At 43.7% G+C, this 27715-nt stretch overlaps 1 protein-coding gene across 2 annotated transcripts; it reads left to right on the top strand.

Annotated features, from left to right (window-relative positions):
- Positions 1 to 85: 85 nt before the first annotated feature.
- Positions 86 to 23228, top strand: LOC130384397 (RING-type E3 ubiquitin-protein ligase PPIL2-like). 2 transcript variants are annotated; one of them, XM_056592544.1, is made up of 20 exons: positions 86 to 239; positions 1289 to 1338; positions 1486 to 1531; positions 1789 to 1851; positions 2136 to 2187; positions 2337 to 2388; positions 3193 to 3284; positions 4936 to 5025; positions 5139 to 5214; positions 5784 to 5944; positions 8994 to 9069; positions 9157 to 9263; positions 10618 to 10707; positions 12047 to 12080; positions 14214 to 14331; positions 15046 to 15102; positions 19127 to 19199; positions 20257 to 20319; positions 20580 to 20722; positions 22937 to 23228. In XM_056592544.1, the coding sequence occupies exons 1-20, from the start codon at positions 208 to 210 to the stop codon at positions 23055 to 23057; spliced, it is 1596 nt and encodes a 531-aa protein (XP_056448519.1). In that variant the 5' UTR covers positions 86 to 207; the 3' UTR covers positions 23058 to 23228. The 2 variants fall into 2 exon arrangements, with proteins under 2 accessions (XP_056448519.1, XP_056448520.1); XM_056592545.1 differs by having other exon boundaries at positions 92 to 239; positions 22940 to 23228.
- Positions 23229 to 27715: the final 4487 nt, after the last annotated feature.

Raw genomic sequence — 27715 nt, 5'->3', positions numbered from 1 at the left:
GCAGCAATGTGCCGCAAAGGCATACAGATTGCCGGAAATTAAGGGAAGAAGAAGAAGAAGGAGTCCTGAAAAAACACACGAAGAAGTCATCTTATCGCGACGCGCGACGCGTACCAGAATATAAACACTGCATACAGTTCATAGTCATTATCGAAAGTTTATAACAACAAAAAGGACGTAGTTGGGGTCTAACTACAGAGTGTCAAAATGGGGAAACGCCAACATCAGAAAGATAAAATGTAAGTAAGGAATGAAGGAACCGTAATAATAATATTGAAGTGTTTTTGTCAGATCTCTCATATGCTAACATAGACAAGACCTTATGTTTCAATATGAAGTGCTTAAGTCCCCCAACCTTTGAGCAGGTGTATGGGATACCCATCTGGTGGCTATTTTGGGTGTATTTCCCATTTAGTTAATGAATTATACGAGTTTGACTTGATTTAGGCACATTTTTCTTTAGGCTAGAGCCATAGCACTAGCCTAAAGTTAGCCGCAAGCGACTAACGAGGACGTTGGCACCTCAAGTCGCATTTCCCCTTGAGTGCCCTACAATTATTATGTGTGTATTTGATGGTGATATCCTCACCAATATTGCACCCCTACAGACAGCTGGGGTCTTCTCCTTTATATCTTCATGCCGTTGGGTTTAATAATAGGGCACTCCTTGGAGAGAATTTCGACCAATAGGTCGTAATGACGGCTTCCTGAAGTGGCAAACTAAAGCAATAGAGCACATTAGTTTGACTCTTTCTTTTCCCAGGCGTGACAAAAGTTATTTTACAAACGATGGGTTGCAAAAGTAGGGGTTGAAATATTGAAGCTTGACTGTGTTGTGCCAAGATGGTCATATAAGACAATCAATGTTCAACACATTGGACACATTGAATGAAGGCTTAAAGCTATTGCTTGTACAAATCGTAACATTTGAACCATTATGCATCTTTAAAAGCGCACAGAACTGTGACCATATTTTTCACGTTCAGTAACGGGTTAATTTGTATCCGAGAAGCATACAAAACAAATACCTGATGTTAGGTCTTTATCAATCTTGGGTGCTGCAGCATCTACCTACTTTTAACCTTTCATAATCTGGTCTCTCCTCCTAAGATATACACTCGAGGCTGCTGCCTAATGGGGGTTGGAAATCCCCCTGAACTACTAATAGAGCTTTTATTATTTAACATTTAAAATGAGTCACTATCGATGATAAAAAAAAAAAGGAACAAAAATGCTAACCATGTCAATCATTTTGATCTTCTTGATAATTTCTTTGATGGTGTTCTAGGTATATAACCTCTTCGGAGTACACAAATTTCTATGGAGGAAAGCGCGCAGGTGTGTTTTATTCTCGTATTCATTTTTATTATTCAAACATGACATGCCAATTATTATTTCTGAGAAGTACTCTTATAATAATACCTGTTTGATATAGAGAATTAGGCATCAAGCAGAGAAATTATGATTTTGTTCTTTTCATCAAAGAAATTCCCCAGGCGGATTTTAGACGACTCCCATTCGACCACTGCAGGTATGGTATTGTACGGTTCCCATTGACTTATGCATTTCAAGTACACCTAAATCTTCAAGTCTCACACACATAATTATAAGATGTGTACGTTTCATCTTGTATACGTATTGAGGTCTACATATGTACTATGCACCTTATGCACACTAACCAAGTCATACATTTTAGAGGCTTTACAACTTGGGTTGTTTATTAATCTCAAATAGAAAAAACCTTATCCATTGTTGACACTCTTGAACACTGTTTCCTCAATCCTTAAGCTTGTCCCTCCAACCATTTGAGTATCCAGTTTGTACCGAGGAAGGAGTGGTCTTTGACCTACTGTAAGTATTACTTTGCCTCTTACTTGTGAGTCTGAAAGTGGAGAACATAATATGATTTTAAAAATAATACGATATTAACTTAACATGCTATATTCGTTTTGGTGTAGATTTGGAATGATAAAGGCAATATCAGGAAAGGGAAGATGGCATTGGACAGTTTCAGATAAAATAACCTAATACATAAAACATTGGACATCAATCCGTTGTTGTAGTTCAAAGGACTCGTTTTTTTGAAGTTTGGGATAAGGAGAAGGGAATGCGATTCATTCATACCCTGTGTTTAGGAGCATTATCCCTTGGATAAAGAGGTACGGCACCAACCCCATCTCAGGAGAGGTAAGCAAGCACATGGAGACATGATTTAACTGTCTGTAAAGGCCTCCTTGTCCTTATACTATTTTATCACCATTATTTCTTGCTAAAAGACAAAGAAACTTTGTTTCACTAAAATGTCAACAACTTCAATTTTTTTTTTTCTTCTGCAGAAGCTGGAAGTAAAGTCCCTCATCAAACTAACCTTCGCAAAGAACGCTGATGGTTAGTGTTTATTCATGCATCTGTCTCACTCAATCCAACATACTGTGTGATATAGTATAGATAATTGGTCTTCAAACAGTGGTATCTTGGTACGCGTAGTCGCGTACCACTGCTGGTACGCATTGCACTATTTGGTGGTACACAGAGGATTTATTTTACACATAATAATACTATGAATGGAAATACATTAACCATGAGTAACGTAAAATAAGATGTGCCATTCCTGTAATATTTTGTTTCAATATCGAACTGTTTCATAGTTGGGTTGTAGCGCTCTCTAACGTCAACGATTACAGGCTAAACTGCCAGCAAAAAATATTATTATGATCAAACCGGGAACTATTTGAAAGAGAAGTGCGGACAGGAGCAGAATTTTTTTCGAGCTGAACTGTAAGAAAACTGTGACATTGAACTGAGCACAGGTGGTATTTGAAGATTCTCTTAGAAAGGATTCCATGAAACCATCGCATCTCAAACGTCGTCTTCACACCGAAACCGCCCTGCTGAAAGAAAAGACAGTTTTTCCTAAGAAAACGTCTGATTAAGCACATAACTGTTGGTTAGCAGGAGACTTTAACAGAATTATCATGCAACGAAACATGGAAGCAAATACAGAAGCAGGGTTGTCGTCGAGCCACACCTGAGACAGAAGCTGACCTTGATTGATCCAGACATCGCAGAGTGTGTGTACGTGTTTGTGTGCGTGTGTGTCCGTTCTAGTGCTACCACTTTGTACAGCTGACCACATACAACGATAAATATATAAAACGTGTATCTTAACATTTCTCCTTCCTTCTGCTTCAGGGAAGTACCATTGTCCAGTGCTGTTCAATATCTTCACCAACAACTCTCACATTGTTACCAACAAGGTCACCGGCAATGTGTTCTCCAATGAGGTGAGTGAATATACTTTGTGCTGAAAATACAGACCTACGACTCAATACTCCCTGGCTCTACATGAGATACCCGTTTCCACTGGAAGCTCCTGGCCGTTCTTCCCTCCTGATTCATTCCACCCCACACGGAGCACTAAGACTTGTACCCACTCTATGGAGCACAACAACTCCACTAATGGCCCCGACAGCGTAGGTTGCTGAGCCAAAACGTGACTCGCAATCCGTTGAGCAGCTCATCAAGGATCTCCTTCAGCAGCATGACTGGGTTTTATCAGTCATTATGATTCCTTCTGCGCCAAGTGGGGCCTGTTTACATACAGTGGGCTGCATCCTAACAGGAAAAGGAACATTTACATTTATATTTAATTGTATTGACCTAATTGCTTATGGCATTAATTGATCCTTTCCCCAATAACTCCCTTCTCACCATCCTGGCTCTGGATCTCAAAGACCTGCCCCAGACAATGCAGATCCTGCTTGTGCTGGTTTGGCTTCTCTCCCTCATTAATTTGTTCCTGTTAGGATCACTGAAAGACAGGGTGCGAGAACCGAACCTACCCACCATGATCTCTTCTACCGAAGGAATCTCATCAGTTAAAACGAGTTCTTCAGTCCCTGCTCTTGAATTGGCTCTTCTCTGTTTACTCAATGCAATATAATTTGCCAATGAGTCTTTTATCTGCCAGGATTTGATCATCACCCACAATATTTATTTTTTCATCGTCAACGAGTCTTGGATTAATTCTGATGAATGTGCCCCTGCCATTGAGTCATCCCCCCCCCCCAGAACATTCATTTCTCCATCAGCCAAGAATGAGAGGCTGAGGGGGTGGCCTGGCAGTATTACACAGAAATGATCTTGGTTGTTCTCCAGTCGCTCTTTCCCTAATTAGCCTTTTTTTTTTTTGAGAGCCTTAATTTTATCTTGAAGAATCATTTGGCCAATCATTTTCTGATCCCAACTCAGGGCTCTGCCAGGTGCGACTCCTCTCTCTCTCTAAAACCCACCATCCTGTTTCACACCTGCTCCCTAAATACATCAGCTTTTTACTGCCCCAAACATATTTTTAATACCTGTGAACAGCAAGGCCGGTAGAGGAGCTTATCAGGGTTTTTAACAGCTTTTGAACTACTGGTTTACATTCTATAGCTCCTTTTTCAGCTATAAAAAGCTGAAACCATCTTCTGCCATGGTGGAATAACAAATTCAGGATGTTAAGAAACAATGCAGGAAGAGAGCCAATGGAAAAAGGCTAAACTCTGTCTCCCTGGCTAAACTTCATCAGTGTAAAATCAAAGACTCAAGGACACCTATTTTTTGGAACTTCTTGGGTCATATCAACAAATCTATTTTTTATTTCTGTGACTGGTCCACTGCTTAGCAAGCAGGTTGAATATTAATCCCCAGAAAGATGTGAAGAATTGTATTTGAGACATTGAAGATCTGGCAGCCCTTTAACACTGAATTCCGAGAGCTGAGGTTGACTTCAACATTAACCCACTTCAGTGACATCCCATTTCAATCCTGGAACAAACTGTTGATGTTTTGTTGCTTGAACCATTGACAAACGGTTCAGGCAACGGTTCAAACACCACTGTATTGTTTATACATATCTCTGAACGTTATTGGGGCTGTGTGTTTGCCCTTTAGGCGGTGGAACAGCTCAACATCAAGACCAAGAGCTACAGAGATCTCCTCACTGACGAGCCCTTCACCAGAAAAGACCTGATCACGTTACAGGTGTGTTGTGGATCACATCCTGCATTCATGTGGAATATGTCCACCATTTATATTGCTGACCTGCAGAAGGGCCTGCTTATCTGACTGTAGATGAATGCGTGTCTCTCCCATAGGATCCCACCCATTTGGATAAATTCAACGTGTCCGACTTCTTCCATGTGAAGAATAACCTCAAGGTGTTGGACCCGGGTAGGTGCCCTCCAGTTGCCATGCCAACCCTCCATCTCTTTTGACACACATAACATTAGTGGATTATCTATTGGTGTGTATTGAGATGTGTCCGTGTTCAAGGGACTATGACAAAGAACTCTGCACCTGCCTCAACTGCATTGGCTGAGCTATTTATCATAGTCCCTTGAATGCAGACTGCACATTTCAATGCGTCAATGACTCTTGTCCTTAAAGGTTGACATCGACCTGGGTATGTGTCTATGTGTTTGCATTTGTTAAAAAAGATAATTGGCATTCACATTTAATAATTGATCAAGCAAACGCTTTAACTCATTTGTTTGTTCTCAAGTTAGGCTCATCATCAAATCAAAGCATGCAATAAAAAGTATCTCTGCGGCACCACCTAGTGGGCAGAGTGCACTATAATAGATCTTGATTTATAGATAAGAATTCGTAACCAAAAGTACCCTAACCCAAGTCCATCCATCTCTAACTGAAGTCTAATACTTTGTTAGCTTAAAAAAAGAAAAGAAAAAAAAAAGTTTGTCCGGTCATTCAAAAGTCCCCCTCGTCCCGGCTCTGTCTAGATGAGGAGAAGGCCAAGCTGGACCCAGGCTACCACCTGAACAGCACCAACCTGGAGACCCGGGAGACTCTGGCCGAGCTCTACAGGGACTACAAGGGGGACACGCTGCTGGCCGCCACCATGAAGGAGCCCACCGTCAAGAAGACAGACAAGCTCAACGCGGTAAAACAGCCCGTTTCATCCCAGTCTGTGACCTCTGTGTGAAGTAGGGCTTTGACTTTTGCCCAAAAATCCTCTTCGACGTTTGTTTGTTGATTAATATTAATATTCGAATATATTAGAATATTTATTAATAATATTTGACCATTAATGTCTGCCTTCAGTAAGACCTGGATTGGGCTTTGCGAGGTTTGTTTACCGCGTTGCTATGGTTACCGGTCTTGCGTGTTCCAACGGTTTATTAGGTTTCTAATAAATCGCTGTCTAATCAATACTTCATTCACTGCCTCTTCCGTGGTCATTACAATATTATGAATAGACTGCGTCGGGTTCTCCGACGTCTCTCCCTCTTGGCCTGCCCATAACAGGTTTGAATATTAAGAGCTGCCTAATATTCGTTTGAATTTTGATCTATTTTTTGATTTTCGAATAACGAAGTTCGGAGTCAAAGCCCTAGTGTGAAGCAGTGGACCAATGGGGGTTAGGCGGTCTACGCATGATGAGCGTCGATCAAAGCGGCGGGCGATATGTTGGGTTTTCGGAACGTAAGCCAGCCAACTCGTTTCTAAACCTAAACATGGGTTTTTTGGTTTAAACAAATACTATTGCGCTTACTGTGTAGGCAATAGTTAGTAGGGTCAGTCTGACTCTTTTCTAACCTATTTTCCATTCTCTCTTGACTGCCCTCTCCATAAGGCTCAAAAAGCTCTTCAAAAGTATGGATAAATAAGTTTAAGAAATGTGTTGGTTGGATAAGTTTGTGAAGTGGGCTTACTGTCTTCAAAAAATGAGCTTTATCTTTATAAAGACAGATAAGCAAATCCTATTTGTTCTGAATAATATATTTAAGGATCTAGGAGTTAGTTACCCAACAAGTGAGCTATTATGTCATTGCTTATTTGTATGTAACATCCTGTATTTCAATGGAAAGCATTTTATTGTAGCTGGACAGAAGGTGGCGCTCTATACACCACAAATACTGTTCAAAAATCTTCCTCAGTGTGGGACATTCAACAAACATGAGAAATAGCTTGGGCAGAACAAGCTATTTGTTCTGCCTGATACCTTTTCTACATAAAATAATATAATGCCCGTTACGATGCATTGTACCAACAAAACGCTACTCTGAACAGAAGAAACGGCAAGCAAACGTTGCAAGTTAGACTGTCAATACTTCTGGTTCACAACTAGTAGCACTGGTAAAGCTAGTCAGGTTACCTAGTATGCGCAACAACACATTAACAAAGCATGAATGGCAAACGATGCAGTGACCTTTTATTAATGAGCTCTGTAAAAACCCTAAATTCTGCACTCTAACAACGTGTACTAGTTCTGATTTTATGCTCTGGGACTGGATTAAAAAATGGATGCAGAAATGAATAAGTGCAAGGAATTAAGATGATGATGTCTGAGACTTGTATATGTGTGTTTTTTTTTATTACCAAAGTTTTTATTTCCGCTACTCTTGGGTCCTTCTCGACACTTGACTTGTTTGGACACTTTGAGGCCGTGCAAAGTAGCTTTCCTGTACTTGATCTGGCGCTGGGTTGGCGTCGCTGGAGTTCAGGGCGAGGTGGCGGTCTGACAGCCTCTTAGAGAGCGAGAAATGTAGGTCAGACGGAGCGAACAAGGTAAACTGCTCCTTCACACGAACTAGAGCAGAACAAATGTTCAGACGGGGCTGTTGTGGGGGAGAATCAGGGGCTATGGTTCTCTCCCACCCCCACCCCCCCGTACATACAAAATATCACAGTTTTGTTATCAGTTGCATAATCTTACACGCGATCAGAGAGCAGTGGTACCGCTTGGGGTAAAGCTAGCTGACATCATATGCAATTGAAAACAGGCATGGGATTCCTCCCTCCAAGACTGCCATTTTAGGAGTCAGCACTCCTTCAGAGCCTTCCCTGTGTTCCATTGAACTTGTCAGAATGATTTTTCTGCACGGAGAGCTCTGTTGACTCACCGTCATCTTCTCCTTGTTAATGCTTGTTGTTCCGCGCGTTAGAACCAGTTAAGTGCTTAACGCTGGGTCGATCGGAGGAGCCTAGAGGAATGCCTGTCGAGTTGACACTTCCCTGGGTTCAGAGAGGGCAGCAGTGAGCAGCACTCGTCCTCTTGGTGGTAGGTAGGAAGCGTTTATTTAAAGTGTACAAAGCTGAACTGAACTTGACCACAGTACAGACCGGCTACAGGCAATAGTGGCAAGGAGAGTCCGTTATAATTACCTGCCACCAGTCAGTGAGGAAGCGTCGGAAAATTTGGCAGGGAAAAAGCGTGATGGGTCATTAGGCAATTGCTTTAGGACATGGAAAGGGCCAGTACCTTTGCTGCTGAAAAAACAAACATACTGTAATGTAATGAACACTCCTGAAGCTTTCCTCAGTTCAATTCACAAGACGCTGTAACACCGTTTTTATTTGACTGTTAATACCTTTTCTGTCAACCGTTTTTTTTTTCAGTGAGAAAAACTGATTTTGATTAAAAGACGGCATCTGCGTCTAGCATCAGAAATGCACATTCTCACATTCTCAGAATAATATGAAATTTGCTCCTTGGAACTAAACTGACTTAATTTAGTCCAGTGTGTCTGCCTGATAGCATCCTTAGGCGAGGGGCTAAACCCCTCCCTGCTCACCTGGCTATGCATCCGAAACGTGTACACTGTAAATACTAGCCTAATTGATGTGTATTCATTCTGAACACAGACTCCTTACAAGTCAAAAGAGGGGTGTAGGATAAAATCGTCCTTTATCTATCCCAAACAGTAGATGTATGTGACACAACAGCCCGCACAAGACAGAAGTAGAAAACAAATGTATACAAATGGAGTCAGAAAGTATACAAATGTCTATATACATGATAAGAGTTGAAGATGCAAAAATGACTTGCCTAAGAACGCTTGAAGAATACAATGTTTGTGCAGCATATTTCATTATCAAGTGCCTTGACGAGTTATTAAAAAACAATGACGTAATACAATCGACATCAGGGGAAAAACAGGATGGCCTTATTAACAAGAGTGGTGTTTCTGCTGCCCGTGTTTCTCCAGGCTCACTACTCCACAGGCAGAGTGTCGGCCTCCTTCACCTCCACAGCCATGGCACCTGCCACCGTACACGAAGCAGGTGGGCAGCCCGAACCCCCCCGACCATCACCACGCACCTCACCGTGCACTCGAGCCTAATCAACCCAACCTTTGTCCCCCGACGTAGACGCCATCGCCGACGACACCGTGCGCTACAAGTACGTGAAGAAGAAGGGCTACGTTCGCCTCCACACCAACAAAGGGGACATCAATCTGGAGCTGTACTGTGACAAGGTGAGAACAACAGGCTCCCCTCCTGCTCTGCCGTCTGCTGCATGGACAGGGGATTGAAGGAGACCGATTATACACTTTAAGCCACGTATGGATCAACATGAAATCAACAACTTGTAGAACACATGAAAAATCGGTGTGTTGGTCATACACGGGAATAAGATGATCTTAATTAAGTTGGGTCATTTGAATTGTTGGCTGTAATAGATAAGTGACAGGTAACCAAACGGTCTGATCATGAAAAATATAAACAAGGGGAGTGTGGGGTGGAGCATTTCGGACCTAAAATGACTGCTTTGACAAACATGATGAGCATGACCTAGGGTGTTTTAGCCTTAATCCATATAAGGTGTGCATGTCAACGTTCTGACGGACATTGTCAATATAAACATTTTATATTCAGACTGTTACCGATTGCATTAGATTGGGTCGATTCGGTATGCATTTGGTTCTTTGGTTTTGGTACTATTGGAAATTCTTCAAATCTTAACTAAGGGACCTGACTCTCAAAATTGTCAGTTTATCCTAACTGTGGTTATTCATAGTGCTAATCCCAACTGCCATTCTGCCACCAAATGTTACATCACTCCTCCCGGAAACCTCATATTAAAACATTTAAAATAAGGGTAAAAATAACTTTTTTACAGAGACTCTAAATATAGACCATCTGTAAAAATATGTATTTCAATGCATGACGTGCGTCTCTTTTTGTTTTCATGCATTCCAAGGGGGTTTTGCACCCTGGGAAGACGTGCATAATCTAGCACTGAATGTTTACCCCTGTAACTAAGTGCTGGGTGCTGTGTTTCTATTGGCTGTTAAATCAGAATAACAAGAGCAGAAGCTTCGGCGCCCAGACTAACCATAGCCCCGTCTGCGTCGGAGGTTGCCCCAGCAGGCTTCACTCAAGATCGCTGTGCTATTTCTGGCCGGCTCTTTATAAATGAATGAGTGTTGTTTGACCTGTCACATGCACTCTGAATCACTGCTGTCTTGCAGTGCCGCATAATGTAGCGGTGAAGCGAAAGCTTTATGATGCTCCGGTCTTTGCCCGCTGTCACTCCCGTCGACGTTGGTGTCGGTGAAGTGTTCAGCTGTGGTTATTGGGTCAATGTTTTTGCTTGGACCAGGTTATTTTTTAATGTGAGCGACTTGCAGGCTCGTCATGTCGTTGAAGAAAAGCCTTTGGTTCTACTTTGGGTCCTGTTGACGCAAAAAAATACTCAAATTACTTAAATTCAGAGTTTAATCAGATATACTACATGCGTTTTTTTAAACACTCTGTCATTGTCCCCATGTTCGCCAACTATTTTTATTATTCGGTGTTTTAATTGTCAATGTCTCTTCTTTCTCGTAGGTTCCAAAAGCTGGGGAGAACTTCACCCGTCTGTGTAAAAAAGGCTACTACGACGGCACCGTTTTCCACAGATCCATCAGGAACTTCATGGTAAAGACGTCAGATTATCCTTGGCTGCTTGGGTCGCTCATTGGCTTTCCTGGACTAGATGTCATTCCCGTACAAGTCACCGGGTCCTTCGCACATTTCAGTACGGCCGACAAATGTATGGTTCCTGCACAATCTCAAACCTAGGCCTTTACCTCACTTACCCCACAATAACATTTCTGTATTTTAACTGGTGGGCCTCCATCAACCATGTTAACCATCACTTAAAGGGCTGTGGCTTTCACTGGGGGGCCAAGTCCTGCCCCTGATGGCATCCTGGAGGTGTGACTCTAAAGTGCTTCGGTTTGGGCATTTAACTTGAGATGGTTAGGTTCAGGGTAACCCAGGGACACGCATTACGCTTGGGCACACTTCGTTTTAACAGAGGAGTCCTGTTTTCTCCGGTACTCTATGTTCCTTTGGACCGGTACCCCTTCATTTGAGTTTTAAGAAGGGCATTGTTTATTTCTCGGTTTGCCCGGTTTTCATTGATTGTGGCAAGCTGTAAAAAGCTCTCTTTATGGCCGCCGCCGTAGTTCTTGTTCCTCCCAACATACAAAAGCAGGCCACTATGAAGACAGAGTCTCAGCACGGTGCGTAGTAAAAATCTGTTTCTTTATGAGAAGAGACGTGGGGGGGGGGGGGGGGTGCTGCACAGCCATAAAAGCAGTTTATCAGAACCTTACGAGGGCTGTGGCGGCTCCAGATTGACTTCTAGGAACTAAACAATGTTACTGTGAAAACCTGGAAGCCCTGCAGCCCGCTAACCTCTCAGATTGGCAGGCGGTGCCCGTGTTTACGTGCACAGGCTGCCTTCTGCAAAAACAAAATCTGCTCTATCTGTGGGCATGTGAATGCTGAAGATGTGGGATCCAATTAATTTAGCATTCATTCCATCCTATTTTCTTTTGCCTGAATTTGATTCTATTGCAATCAAATCTATGGGCAGAGTTTATATGTAATATGAAAATAAGAGAGATGGGCTTTTTACAGATATGAGATGGACAAGATGCAATGCAGGTGAGCTGATGAATGTAGTCGCCTGCATTATCTGATTGACAAAGTAAACGGGCAGGAGTCCAGACTGAGTAGATCCTCGCCTGCCTGATGCGACGTTAGAATAGGGAACCCAGCGCTGTGTTAAAGAGACATTTAAAGTGTCATGATTCACACAAACTCGGGTGTTTTGCACACCTCACTGTATTGTGCGTTTGTGTCTATTGCTACAGATAAGTGGGCTCCATGATTCCCAAACCTCACCACAGAATCAGGCTTTGTTGTAATGCAGGCAGAATCATAACCAAGTTTCCTATTTTCTTTTTCCTTTTATTTTATATTCCAGATTCAAGGAGGGGATCCCACAGGAACCGGCACAGGTAAGAAAGTTCCAGCAGCCCCCCCCCCCCCCCCCCCCCTCATAGCACCGTAACATTAAATTATTTATTGACCTCTTTTGGGTTACTTTGTGTCAATAGCCCGGCAACTCTAGGTACGAGCGTGTTGCTAAATATAAGCTCTGAAGGCACTAGGGAGCATAAAAGCGCCAGACAGAGATGCAACATGCACACACACAGACACACAGACACACAGACACACACACACACACACACAGACACACAACGAAAGAGACAGTGCTGAGGTAAGAGGGTTGAGTTGTCCGCAAAGCAGAGGCAAAAACAACTTTTTGACAAAACCTGTTATGCAGAGAGAAAAGGTGTAGCTGTTCTCCGGGTCTGGAACCAGGCCCGAGGAGAAGGATATCTGTGAGCCAAAAATATTCTATTCCATCCAATTAATGTTTAAAAAAAAGATTTATTGCAATAGTTTTGCACCAGCATCTGCTCAATTTGGAGCGCATAACCTCCCACCCGCTATTAAAGATGACGTCACTTTTCTGCCCTGTTGTCAGCTGCCTCAGGCTCACCCTGGCTAACAGGTGTGTGTGTGTGTGTGTGTGTGTGTGTGTGTGTGTGTGTGTGTGTGTGTGTGTGTGTGTGTGTGTGTGTGTGTGTGTGTGTGTGTGTGTGTGTGTGTGTGTGTGTGTGAAGAGTACAGCAACGCACAAGGAAATAACAGACCTCGAGGGCAGACTTGTCTCAATCGGCTAGACTGAATTGTGTGTATGCTCACACAGAGACACGCGCACACAGCAGCACACGCACAACGACACACGCATACACAAAGCGACACATGACAACCCACACACAACCACAGGGGGGATGTTCGGGACACACTCCCCCCCCAGACAGTTGTTTGCATTGCCTTGACAGGGAAAGGTCAGTGATTATGTACCGGTAAATTCAGCTATCACCAAAGTGTAATATTTGTAGTATTTGGCGTGCACATAGATGTGATCTCATGGTAGGTCAGCCCCTTCTCACGCTTGTCCTGAGGTGGATTCATTTGGCTATTTAGGCATGCATGTGTGGATGGATGTTGTTTTTTCTCAAACCTGTATTTCCCAGATTAGCCGATTTGGATCTCAATCTAACTGCAGATACGCAAACATGCTAAAAACGGTTAATCATGTCAATTGTCTTGCCAATCTTCGCCTCTAGTGCCTTGCCTAAACCAAGGACAGCAGCCACTTCTTAAAAACTATTAAAATGCACTTGCTGAAGTAACCGCTTATGGCAGCGCCTTGCTCTGTTTGGTGATGAATAGGTGTTTACACTCTCAGCCTCTTCACTGCTTATGTTCGGCCCGACCCTGTTTTGTCTGAGACTTGGCCCAAGGTTGTACAGAAGGAGGATAGTGTCTGACATGCTGCTTGTGTAATTGGTGCTACATTGTGCTGTGCGCGTTGTCTTCCAGCTGCTGCTGGCGCAAATACTGAGAGTGAGTGAGGCTGCTCAGAGGAAATGCTCTGTTCATGTTTGCACGCTGTTCCTCAATTCTCGAGAAAATGACTATTGATTTTCATAGGTTTTCTTTGAAACAAAAAGGCTACCAGTTTATTTAATATTGTTGACTGTTTACCACCGACGCCACACACTCGCATACACCTCAACCTTCACAACCACTTACTTTAGGTCAACCCCCACTGCGGCAAAAGGTCAACAAGTTGATTAATTATGCAGAGGTGACACTATGGGGGCGGGCTGTGACTGCTGCTTAAAGCCCCTGAAAGGTAGATTGGCTGAGGAGGTTCCACACAGACACACACACACACACACACACACACGCACAAGCACACACGCCATCTGGCATAACATGGGTCAGTAGGACACAACTCGGTTGGAGCCAAATATTTTCTGTCCTTCCTACCGCCCCGCTGTGTGCCGTGTGTGACTGCACCGAGCCTTAATGGTGTCGTTTGATTGGCAGCTGGAGCGTCCCTCCACACGGTTCCGTGACCAAGGGCTCTGTCATCTGGGGCCTCGTCTCATCCAACGGCCTTCTTGAATCTAAATACTAGCTGGGCATAAAAGAAAGGAAGGAGGATCGATATCATGTCATTTGTTGAACCGTTCTCTTTTCTTTCTTTCTCCCTTTCTCTTGTGTTGCAGGAGGCGAGTCCTTTTGGGGGAAGCCCTTCAAGGACGAGTTCCGCCCCAACCTGTCCCACACGGGCAGGGGTGTGCTGAGCATGGCCAACTCCGGACCCAACACCAACAAATCCCAGTTGTGAGTCACCGTCTGCCCACCGCAGGATCATATCATGCAGGATCTCTGTTGGGGGAGCGGAGGTCCAGATGCAAATGATGATGGGGCGATACAGGGGAAGGGGGGAGTATTGGGATAAATCACTAGTCATCGTCTGCATTCTCAGCATAGGACTGATGTGGTTAAATGAGGTAAAAAAATTAGGAGAGCTGCAAACACGATGCTAAATCTTTTCGTTCACTGTGTAAACTTAACGGAGCTGGTAAGCATTACGCAAAAAGGACACTCGCGTTTCGCACTGGGCTTGTGCGGCGATTTGTCACGCATCTCTGACAATGTTAAACTCTGCATGGAGAGGGAGCGAACAGGGCATCCACGCCAATATTGCTGCACGACGGTGACTCAAAAGGCTGTGTTTGGGGCTGACTTCACAGTGACTATAAAGCCTGCTTCAGACCTCGAATCCCTGTTGTTCAGAGAAGAGTGGTGATTAATTGGCTCATTGACAAAACCAGCGTCAATCTCCTCAATCTCTTCTATCTTCTAATAACGAGAGCTATGGGCAGACAGATCCCCTAACACTCCTGCATACATAAAGCTAGTCTCCCAACACTCGATATGGCTGGCCAGGTACTTAAAGCATTGATGTGTGATTCCTTGCTCTGTGTTTGTGCATGTTGTACAGTTATTACTCACTATATTGCCTTTTTTTTTCTTTTTTTTTCCTTATCCCAGCTTCATCACGTTCCGCTCCTGCCCCTACCTGGACAGGAAGCACACCATATTTGGAAGGTAAATACCCCCCCCTCCCCGTTACTTGCATTGTTACATAATGTGGTGTAACCACTGCAGCCCGGCTCCACTGTAGTACGGGCCAGATGGCGGCTCTGTTTGAACAGCTAGTGGCATAAGACGAGTCATTGTTTTCATCTGCCAGCTGAGACTGTGCCATGGTGGACAGAAGGCTCAGGAAACAGTTAGCCCGCAACAGCCACCGCCACCTACTACCATGTCCCCCACCACCCCCACCACAACCACCACCACCACAACCACTACTACTTCTTCCACTCCGGCACAAAAGGATGGAAATTACCATTATTTATTTTTTTCTCATTAACACCTCCTGAAGAGTGAATACAACTGAGTAAAAGGACAGAAGACATTAACTACAACGAGCTGGACGATTATTTATCATTATTATGTGTTATTTATATATCGAATTTGGTAATGGCACATATAATTAGGTGAGTGCTGCATGCAGCGCTCAACTATTTTTCTTCTTCAGTTTTATTCTTTCTTTCCTCTTTATTATTCTCTACAAACTTTGGGACCTATCTCCTTCCTCAATGTTTCACCTAAAGACTCCATTCAAAAAATGTTCAGAATAGCTTGGAATCGCGGGCTTCTTTTCGGATTTCTTTAATATTTTATACTTTTTAAGATATTCGATAGATATTATTTTTTTTAACATGGGAGTCAATAGGATGACGGCAGAGATGTTACTAAATCAATTTCAAACCGTTTATCTTCGTTCAAACCATTTTTACAAATCTACACACATATCAATAATATCTAAACAGCATTTGATATCATTTAAACTTTATTCAGAATCAAAGTTTCAGTTTCATACCGGCTTCGTTTTCAGCAGTTTTCACTGCGCGCGCGTGCGCGCGCGCGCACACACACACACACACACACACACACACACACACACACACACACACACACACACACACACACACACACACACACACACACACACACACACACACACACACACACACACACACACACACACACACACACACACACCAGCAGTGCAATACTGAATCTGAAAGGTTCTTCAACTGAAGATTCTTCAGTCACATCACTGGATAACGAAACTCGGCCCGTAGACGTAAACGATAAAGAGTGGCGTATAGACTGGCTACTGTAGAAACAAACTTATTAAAATCCACTTTGGAAAGCTTCAACCAGTCGAGCCAATGAGTTTATTTGCGGTTTAAATCTCCGAAGTGAAACCAAAAACAAGGCGTATGTGTTCCTTTTCACTTGGTGGTTTTCGGCCGATGCTCCTGGCCCTCTTCCCCCAGAGGTTCTGCTAAACATAGGAGGCCTGCTGGGTCCCAGATTACATAACCCTTCAACTTAAAGGCCTCAGTCACATGCACCATAACCACTGCCTTCTGTTGTAGCAACATTGTGCCAGTGTTTTCCTTTTGTGGACACAAAGTTAATTTCAAACTCTTGACTTTGGTCTTGTTTTTCTATTGGCCCCTCTAGAGCAAGTGGGTCTTTAAGCTTAGAGGTTTGAAAGTGGATGACTTCTATAAAGCATATTAGGGATGACCTTTTACACCCGTGGTAAACTTACACTTTCGATAAATGTGTATTTCACTCGAGTTCCCCCGCATGCTTTAGTTGAAGACTTTAGCAGGGGGAACATTATCCGGGACTGCAGCGGTGCCCTTAATGCGGTGTTTAAAAAGCCATTTCACCGCCGTTAATAGAATGTTCCGCTGTGCTTGTGGCTTATTAATGTGGACAGTTGAAGTCTCTCCTCTTCAAACCAAACACTGTCTTCCTTTTGAACGATACCTACCTTTTTAAAATACAGCGTATATGTTGTTACGGTTGAAAGTAATGAGCAGCTATCATGGGTCAATCCATTAGGTAATGGGCCCTATTCACCTTCCAGAAATGTTGGTCTAGTCTATTCTAAACCAAAGACCTAGACTATAGTCTATAGACCTAGACTATAGTCTATGGCAGTCATACTCAAGTATCGGCCCGCGGGCCTTTTGTGGCCCGCGGGATGTCTATTAATGGCCCTCGAGCTGTTTTGAAAAGTTTTTTTAATTATAAAAAAAAAAAAAAAAAACGTGCTGGGCGCTCTTATTTTGAAACCGCGCGCCGCGATCTCAATACGAGGCTGGGGGTTGCAACGATAAACAGATAGTACTCCAGCCCACAGACCGCTCCAGCCCTCCCAAACTCGAGGCAGACAGTCCATCTCAGCAGCAGTCAAGGCCGATTTAGGGTCGTTTTAGACGCAGAGACGTAAGCACGTAATTTACACAAGGGCCTTGTTTTAGACAAGTTTTGATTTACGGTTCCTTTAAGGTTCCTTAAGGATTGCGCGTGTTGCAAGGGGATTCTCCGCCAGAACAGTAGGGGGAGCAACGAACGAATCTGTGGGCGTGGAAGTGGAAATCGCTGGCTTGTTTATATTTATAATTATCATAATTCGTTCTTGTGTTTTCTTCTTCTCCTTCTTCAAAATTCTTCATTCGCTTCTGTCACAGCCTTTTAAAAATGGCGCTATTATGCTGTAAAACCAGAAATGTGAGACTCCTGAAAGGATGTGGTTAGCTGGCCAATCACAGTCTTTGCGAGCTGCGTAGGGCCGTAGTGTTTCAGTCGCATAGTCAGGAATTTTGGCCGACGCACTTAAGCACGTAAGGGGTAATATTTTACCGCGCAAGGGGGGGTTATGTATCTTACGTGCTTACGCGTTACGTCTAAAACAGAGCATATATCGGCCTCAGTCACACGTATAACGACCGGCCCCTTGAGTCACTGAAAAAAATGTTTGTGGCCCCTCATCATTTCTACTTGAGTACCCCTGGTCTATGGTTTAGGTCATGGTGTTTATTCACCTAGCAGCAATCTTGGTTCCATCTTTGTTCTAAATGATAGCTGGAAACAGGAATCTGAAACAGAATCTGTATCTCTTCGTAAAGTTCCCACAAGAAGCTTTGTTTTGAACCAACATGGGTCAACAAGGCACGTGACCTTAAACGGCAATGTTTATTAACTGTAACCCACTGACATGGAAAACAAGTTAGTCCAAACCCTTCTAATCAAAAGGAAATGCAGAAGCTTGAATGAGGGCAGGGTTGACTGCTACTGAAGTCGGACAAACTTTAAAGTCACACCTCTTGCATCTATGAAATTGCCTATTTGCCATCACCACACACAAACGCACACGCACGCGCGCGCACGCACGCACACACGCACGCGCGCGCACACACGTTCAGAGGGGATGTGTGAAACCTAAAAGATGGTGTTAATGGTTTTCCTTCTCACTGCATTACTCTTTTGCCTTCAGCCGCGGCTTGTACTCCACTATTGGAGTGTTGTTGGAGTTGATGTTGTTTCCACCTCATCCCTTCAATTATCCAAACTGCTTTAATTAAGGAGGGTTATTTTTGAGCGATTTAAAAGGTCCCCTCGGGCCACTTTAAGTATCGACATAAACACACACACACTCTCACACTTTTCACATCCACTAAAATAATAGCCTGAAGAAGAAGCAGTTACCCAGAATTGTAAAAGTATACTCTAATAATAATCATAATGTGTTTGTTTTACGCAAATAAGGGGCAGACATCCAGAGAAACAACAAATAAGAGAGAGCTACAGAATTCCAACAAGAACAATTAAGGGACAAGCAACAGACGTCAGCAACAGACATTCAGCTAAAGAACAACAAAAATAATAAAATAAATAAACAAACTGGGGTCCTCACAAATGAGACTTGAGCTCCTTTTTTTAAATAGGTTTGGGCGATACACCCTCAAAAGCACGGCCTCCTTTTATCTTGCGCCTGCAGCGAGGAACAAGCAGCCGTCCCAGATCAGAGGACCTTCAGAGGCGGCAGTCACTCTCCAGTGGTTACTTTAAAGCCATTGGAAGTGGGATACATTTTTCACTCTGAGGTTACGTGCTTCTTTTCTAGAATGGCTGTCTGGAAGTCCTTACGTGATTTAATCTCTGTCTGTCTGTCTGTCTGTCTATGTGTCTGTGTGTGCAGGGTGGTGGGAGGATTTGAGGCCCTCACGGCCATGGAGAACGTGGAGGCCGACCCAAAGAGCGACAAGCCTAAGGTAAGGTTATAGAAGCTCTTTGGGCCTTATTCACCTCGTGGCCAGCTTGGCCCCAAACTCTAGCAGGCTGACGGACTCACCGGGACGGTGTTTAAAACAAAGGAGGCGGCTATGTGGGCCTTTATCACCTAGCACCCAATGGTAGGATAGGGGCTCGTCTATCGGGAGAGATGATTTTGAGGATGCTGACCTATAATATGTCCATGATGCTGACAGGCGTTGCTAGGGTAGGATAGCAGCGTCCATGGTAGGAACAGAGTTTTTGGGTTCAACTTTGAGTGCTGCACAGCTTTAATTTCCCTCCAGAAATGGCGAGTTTTGTTTTCAACAAGCGAAAGTATTTTGTACTCATTAAAATAATTGTCGTTGCAAGAGCGCTATAATTTAATAGCGCGTTGATTCAGGTGGGAGAGTACGTTATTGCAGGAGAAACTGTGTGTGTGTGTGTGTGTGTGTGTGTGTGTGTGTGTGTGTGTGTGTGTGTGTGTGTGTGTGTGTGTGTGATAAGTAGGGGAGACTGTGTGGGAATGGGTGAGACGGTGCAGGAGTGGGTGATGCTAAGTGTGTGGATGTGTACACTCAAACTCAAAAGTGTATTTATCTCTAGCATTAATGATGCTTAGCCCCAAAACCAGAAACACTACTGATCTACAGCAGAGACCAGGGTCCAGAAACACTACAGAAGGACAGAAACCATCTCTACACTACCTAAAATGAACATTGTGATAGTGAGAGTAGATGTATATCTATAGGGAGATCTCAAGTCTCACGTCTTCATATAGTGAGACGCACCTTATTTTAGTATCCTATGTAGAGTAAGGCATGCTGCATGCTTCTCAGCAGGATGCGGATGCAGAGTGGATTTAGTGGGCAGATGAGTTTAAATAATGAATGAGTTTGAGAGGGAGACACGGAGGACGTTTCTGCCGCTACACTTCAGACTTACCTGACCAAACTGTGTGTGTGTGTGTGTCTATTTATATTGATGTGTCTATCTGTGTATCTCAATATGTGTATTTATCTACATTATCGTGTGTTTTCTTTCTCTGATCCACAGTCTGAGATTAAACTGCTGACCGCCAGTGTGTTTGTGGACCCTTACGAGGAGGCGGACGCACAGGTGTGTGTGTCGTGTGTTTGCATGTGATTGGGGGGAGGGGAGGCACGATGTCCTTCAACAACCTGTCTGTTCAATATATAGCTGAGGTTGTGGAAGAGCACATACTCTGTAGATTTTTATTGGAAACGTGTGTGTGTGTGTGTGTGTGTGTGTGTGTGTGTGTGTGTGTGTGTGTGTGTGTGTGTGTGTGTGTGTGTGTGTGTGTGTGTGTGTGTGTGTGTGTGTGTGTGTGTGTGTGTGTGTGTGTGTGTGTGTGTCAGATCGCGGCCGAGCGTCAGCAGGAGATCCAGAAGCAGGAGGACGAGAGGCAGGAGACCAGCGGTGCCCAGAGGAAGGCCAAAGAGGACCAGGCGCCCAAGACCTTCAAACAGGGCATCGGGAAGTACATCAACCCTGCCCCCGCGTAAGTGTAGCGCACACACACACACACACACACACACACACACACCCCTAACAAGGCCTTAACCAGAAATCATTCTGAAAGCTCCAGGTTGCCCTTGGTGTATGTCTTAAAGTGCACCGCGTATTAAAGAGCGTCATCACAGAGTGGCCTTCTACTTTCTTCTTTGGTTTCCGCAGGTCATTTCGAAAGCTTTTTGAAGGGTTTGAAAATGAATGTGTCTAATATATACAAAGATAAAGCTGATACGAAGCACTTGCCCAGTCTCACTTCAGTGATGTGGGAAATTGGATTATAATGAATGCATGTCACCGGCTCGTGGGAAACATGGCGGGGGAAGATGCACCATGTGTTAATACGACAATTACGGCGTTGATTTCCTTACAGGGGCCGTAAAACGGTTGACATTGTATCCGCTATCTGCTATCTGTGTATTGCTCTCTCTGTTGTGATACTGCAACAGATTCGGGTAAATCGCTAAAACTGGCTGGGTTTTAATCCATCAAGCAGATATGATTTCTTGGCAGCCCGCACAGCCTTGCAGAGTGTTATGAAGAAGAGTGTCGGGCCCTAATTGTGTTCAGGCAGCCTTTTTACGGGCTGCGGGCGGCTTACATTAGCAGTTATTGTCCCAGGCAGACAGTGGTGATCGACAGCCGCATTAAATGGCAGACCACGTCAAGTGTTTACAGTCCCTTATGGGGTTACCTGAACATGGCTTCTCTGACCTCTTATTTTTGGGTCCGTTCGGCTTACGCAGGACGCCATAGTTTTGCCATTTTTTGTTCGTCTGGAACCGTCACCCTCAGGTGTGTTCTAAGATAGGACTTCTTCATCCACCCGCTACGAGGAAAAAAAAAGCATTGTCTGCAACATAAATTCTATATCCGTGGAAAGTTGCAGAGAAGTCGACACCATTAGTCTGGGGTCAATTATATTTTTTGGCGGAAACCCTATTTTTTTTTTATTGTCCTGTAACGTGGCATCCATCCAAGGCCAATTGCTGCGCTAATGGCGATACTTAGAATGCCACTGTAGTCATGATCTGATGGAGGAGCGAACCCGACCCTGAGTTGGTTTTGCCTTCTTGTCTTCTGCTAGTCTTTGTCTTTTGTCTCGTACTGACAGACATTGTATGATCAACGTTTCTGTTATTAACTTAAATTGGGTGTATTTTGTAGTGTGTTGAATTTATTATCGTTGGCATATGATATTCATTGGTATGTATTCATAGGTTATAATCCAATTAACATTTTGGAAGTACCTGCTGGCACCTTACAGGCCACCATAGCTTTTCCTATGTCTTTCAAAATGGAGTGATGAGGGGAGGTGAGGGAAGGGATATCAGCCGGTTGGAATCTGCAGCCTCACTGTGAGATGCCACTGATTCCTACTCACTGCACCTTGAATGGAAGATCCCTGTGAGAATAGCTTCTGCCCTGTATTATCATCATGGCAACAACCAACCCATAATACTCCCGATAGGTGTTCTTTTCTATTTTTAATATTAGTTCAGTAGCCATGGCTAATTTATGTATTTTTCTTCCTTTTACGGCCGGCGGAGTGGATTCTATATAGTTTATGAGACCGAAGGATGGGACGACTTTAACAAACAACCCCAGCCAACGGGGAAACTGAAATGGCAAAGGTCGCCATGGAAACCCATTGGGAATGGTTGTTGCTGCTGGGGTCTATCTACCAAGGTCAAAGTATACCGTCGTAGGGTAGACCTGGCTGGAGAGTGGGCACAAGATGGAGGCTCTTGTTAAAGGTTAGACCGGGGATCTGGGAGCAGAGCCAGCGCAGTGATTCAACACTCGATCCATGCTTCACAGTGGAGGACGTCACTGTCAGCTGTGATTCACTGTTCCATGGGTTTTATTACAAGCAGTGTTTCTTTTTCGATGGATCACAGTAAAACAAACCCAGTCCCTTGCTCATAACTGCTCCCCAACCACGCCCACACATCCCCACATGACTATCTCACCAACCATTTTTGTTTCTATTTTTATAAGCTTTCGGGGAAAAAAGTGTTATAAAATATATAAATGACATTTAGATTTCAATGTATTTAAAAAAAAAAAAAAAAGAAAAAAAAAGTTAAACCTGGAGTAAGTATTTAGGATGTGAACAGTTCATTAACATAGGAGCGAAAGTTTTGCCATCTATCAGGAACGTGCATTTTGAACGTGCACGTTGTGTGTTGTTCTCCTGCAGCAGCAAGCGGCCAGCCGCCACAGACGACAGTGGCCCTTCCACCAGCGGCCCTTCCACCAGCGGCTCTACGGCTAAGAAGTCAAAGGGGAAAACCAACTTTGGCAACTTCAGCGGCTGGTAGCCCACACACGGCTCATGTCTGCTCTGTTGTGTCCATCTCTTGTCGTTTCAATGTATTTTCACTGTCAAGATTACCATGATTTTCTTTTGCTTTTAATGGTCTTGAATTTGTTGGCTTCCTCCAAAACTAACTTTTTTTATGGCGTAATAAACTGAAAGCTGTTTTTGGTAACCAGTTTTTTTTTTGTGATTGAATGGCTCCCTTGTTTTACCGCCTGGTGTCACATGAGGTTGCGCCTTTATCAAAACCACACTTTAGAACAACAAACCACAAAAGAACACTCTAAGCTGAGAATGTATGCATGCAGTCACCTTGAGCAATTAAACTTGCTATTTTAACGGATGCTTGCTAATTAAAATGCATGAAAACCTTTTTACAGACGGAATAAAACCACAAACGATTAGTCTCGGTGAGCGATGGTTATTATACGTTAGAGGGAACGATGACTGATGGATGAAACGCAACGAAAAAACGTATTTTTAAAAAGGCTGATTTCCCTTAACCAGCAGTGGTGTGTTCCTGTCGACTGATGAGACAGCTTGCCCTTGACAACGGCGCAGCAGGGTCGGCAGGAGTGTGTACGCATTAAACCACGTCATGCAGGGGTCCAAACAAACCATTCCCTTCCCCACACAACACAGCCCTCCCTCTGCCCTCGACCCTGTGTTCCGGTGTCCTTTAGGTGGTTGTTACGTGGACCAGGGCCAACGGGTTGCTAGCAGTCAGGAAGCAACACCCAGCAGCTTGGAGCCAAGAGCCACCGACTATCAGCATTTATTTACAATGTTTCATATACGCCCAAAAGTTGGGAACCGAAACACAATCGCCCGCCGGTCAAAGGGGTCTGCCAATTGTTTCCATTCTTTGCTGCACAATGCATTATTTACAGACCATAAATGTGGCTCTTTATACCCATGCCTTAAATCAAAATAGTGTGTCGGCTGCTAACGAGTTTTGAGTGACAGGCGGGCAAAGTGCTTTGGGAAAAGCTAGTTTAAAACCGCCCGCTGTTCATTGGCAGCCGGGAGTCGGGGTAGACGAGCTTGGGTGCCACCCAGGAAAAAAAACCTGCTCCTCATCCTCACCGTTACCATGGCAGCACCACCCGGGCTCCCACCTGGGTTCACACCCCACCCCACCCGGCACTGACCTCGGCTTCTCTCCCTTGGGCTCCGGCACGCAGGCGATGTCATAATTTCTTCCCCTTTTGTAACACCACTGTGCTCATTTGAACCCTCTTGCCATCGTTCAGGTATATCTTGGATCTTATTCTAACATACAAAAATGTGCTCATATTTTTTTCGTCATAAAAAGTACAGTACGGGACCGATATGACAAACATGATTAATGAACTCTCCTGCGGTTGGAGGATTAGCGTTGGGGGTTGGGGTTGGGCCAGGGATGTGATTCACAGCTTTTTTACAGTCAGTATTTCCCAAGAGACTCGCAAGACAAAGGCCCGCGTTGCGTCTTACAGATTGAATCCACGCAACCGTCATCATCCCACCGACTTCCTCTCCTGCTGAGGCAAGCCAGGAACAACAAACACAGACAATAACACTAAACCGACAGCACACGTTGAAACATGCACACACCCCCCCCCCCCAAATGCTAGTGCTGCTCCTATTGGACGTAGCTTAGCCGTGTGTTTTATGAGGTATAAATATGGTGCGTAAGTCAAGGCACACTGTTTCCTGTTATTGCGCTAGTGTTTTCAGGTCACATGCCGTCGCGTTTGTGCTATGTGTTATGTTAGGAGGGGGGCGTGGTGGTGATGATGAGGATGTGATGTGCTCCTCGTCTGATGGTGGTGCCGTTGTCTACCATCCATCCGCCTGGCCGCGGTGCCACACAAAACCACAGACAGACACACACATAGACACACACACACAAAACTGTCCTTCAGCACTACCTGTTACGCCACAATGACTGTAGTGATGACAGGTGACTGTCTGTCTGTCTGTCTGTGTGTCTCTCTCATATTTTAATTATTTACATGAAATAAAAGTTAGCATTGCCAAATCATAAAAAACATCAAATAATTAAAAATAAATAATGAGCTTATCAGGGAGCTCAGGGAATTCAGAGACAACTAATTGTCATTTATTGATGATGGTTTTGAATAATGCTGAATTGACTGTGTTCTCCTCCCTGTCTTGACATTGTTCCCACTGCCTGTCCCCTGAGGGCAGCCAATTCTGTCTATATCGGCCTCGTTCAATGGCCATGCTGCGCTCCGCTCTGCCTGCATGTCTCCTGGGTGCTGTGAGGTGAACTGTCATTACAGGTCCAAATAGCCGTGCCGTCTGCTTTGAAGTTCTGTTTTCTCTTGCCAATGAGAGATATCATTTTGTTTTGCGGTTTGCTGTTGGTTGGGGAAGTGCTTTAGGGGAAATGAGAACGGGAGGAAGAGAGTTCATATCGCTCTGTCTCTGTCTCGGTCTCTGTGTGTGTGTGTGTGTGTGTGTGTGTGTGTGTGTGTGTGTGTGTGTGTGTGTGTGTGTGTGTGTGTGTGTGTGTGTGTGTGTGTCTGTCGGTCTCTCTCTGGCTCAGTGCATCTGGGCTTCTTTAAAAGCGACCAGTGTCATATTGTGACAATAAATTCACTTAAAAGAGACTTCATTTGATATAACGTTAGTGTTTCACTCACACACCCTCTCTCGCTCGAGACTGGAATAAAAGCCCCGGCCGTGCCAAGATTGCAGGCTGCCATGGCGATAGGAGTCTGTCTCATGTGGACAATAGGGATAACGAACAGCGTTTGGTATCCTTTGATCAGACTGTGGGTTGCTGAGGTGTATCGGAGCAATTGGCCCATGTCTTTGCCCTGTTAAACATCAGATTCATGTGACCGTGAGCCCGTTCTTTAGCAGAGAGGAAAGTCTTGTTCCTAGCAAGACGGAGAGTCAATCTCATATCTTCACATATAACAACATAACAACATATGTTTATACTGATATATGTTGTATGTTCGTTATTTTTAGAATGCCTTTTTTCTCTTTGAGCCTCTAACTCTAATCACTGGTAATACCTTTACATCTTAACAAGATTAAGTCGTTTGTACAAGATAATCAATCAAATTACTGCTGAATTCAGGAAGTCTGCTTATCAAAACAACTGACAAAGAACATTAGGGGGGAAATTCCTAATGGGTATCACATGAAGAGAATGGTGTGATGTAAGTGTTAGAAACACATTTAGATATTCACTGGTGTTATGACTTTGAGGTCAAAGATCAATGGATCCATTTCAGAAGGGACCCTGAATATGTGAGCTGTATCTGTTCTTCACAACCAACTCAGTACACAGAACATGCATCCATCCATAATCGGCCATCATTTTAATAGACTGATGACCACTGTGTTTACTAAAGTGTGTCATTACCCAGAACACAACCATGACCAACCAATGCATAATGCATTGTGATTATTCATACTACAATGTATAACGATTATTAATGTGTGCATATTTGTACTCTTTTATGGATTCACTAATTGGTTTAGTTTTGAGGACGTGTTTTTAGCACTTAAGATATGAATAAATTAATTGGGAATGTATATATTAGGTGAAGAAGGCAGCATTTCACTGATAAACTCAAGTGAGACATTTGATTCTGTCTAACAACAGTGGCACATCAGAAGGTACTGCAGTCAGTAGTTCACTCGCTCTGTGAAACATTAATGGTGTCACATGGTCCAGCAGAGACCATTTTGAGTGAGTCACATCCACTTACTGCTGGAGAAAAAGGTTGAATTTCAACATTTAAAAAATAAAACAGTTGGTGGGTTGCATTCTCACACTCATGAGTTACATTGATGTTTTGTATAGTATGTGTATATATGTATGTACGGTAAGACTAGAATATATTTATATATATAATAACATTATTATTATATTTTAGGTGGTCCAGTTTCAATTACTTGATGCCGAAATAAATCCGTAACCGTCATAACGAGAGCACAAGAAAATAACTCCAGTGTTCAGAGGCAGGGATAAAGAAGGATTTAGTATTTTTATATTATAGAAAGCAAAAGGGCACATAATTAACCTGTGCCTTCAAATATTTCACGGCTCAATAGAGACATAAACACCATCGTTTTTTCAATTTGAATTAGACTTATGATATTTTATTGAATCCACTAAGTCGGAATCAAACATTCTTGAAGCCATGAAGCGTAAACACAACTTGGGCATGGTGTATCAAAACAGCCTTGATGCTTATTTTGTGTTGCCTAGCAACAAAGGCAGCAACTGATTTAGTGCATAAAAAGACTCACAAGGGCAATTTGAATGGCTTTGAATATGTTAGTGAAGCAAATGAGTTCAGAGTTGTGGTTAGATGCACATTAACTTAGTCCTATCATTCTGAATTAAATCAAGCATGCAAGATTCAGGGATACAAATAATCTTTGTTTGTTAAAGGGACGTCTCTTAGATGTATCTGTTAGTGAGAGAGTGAGCGAGGGAGAGAGTAGGCGAGAGAGTCGGTGAGGGAATGATTGAGTTGTGGAGTGGTTGAGTGAGAGTGACCGACTGAATGATTGAGTGAGAGAGTCATTGAGTAAATGAGTGAGTGAGTGAGCTGAGACAAACACAGGTGTGGCACATTCCACTAATCCTGGGTGTGTTCCATATATTGACCACGGACCACGAGCCCT

The sequence above is a fragment of the Gadus chalcogrammus genome, chromosome 6 (assembly GCF_026213295.1).
Source record: "Gadus chalcogrammus isolate NIFS_2021 chromosome 6, NIFS_Gcha_1.0, whole genome shotgun sequence".
NCBI classification, from domain to species: Eukaryota; Metazoa; Chordata; class Actinopteri; order Gadiformes; family Gadidae; genus Gadus; species Gadus chalcogrammus.
The sequence above is the reverse complement of the archived record's forward strand: the minus strand, read 5'-3'. Positions and strand labels throughout refer to the sequence as shown.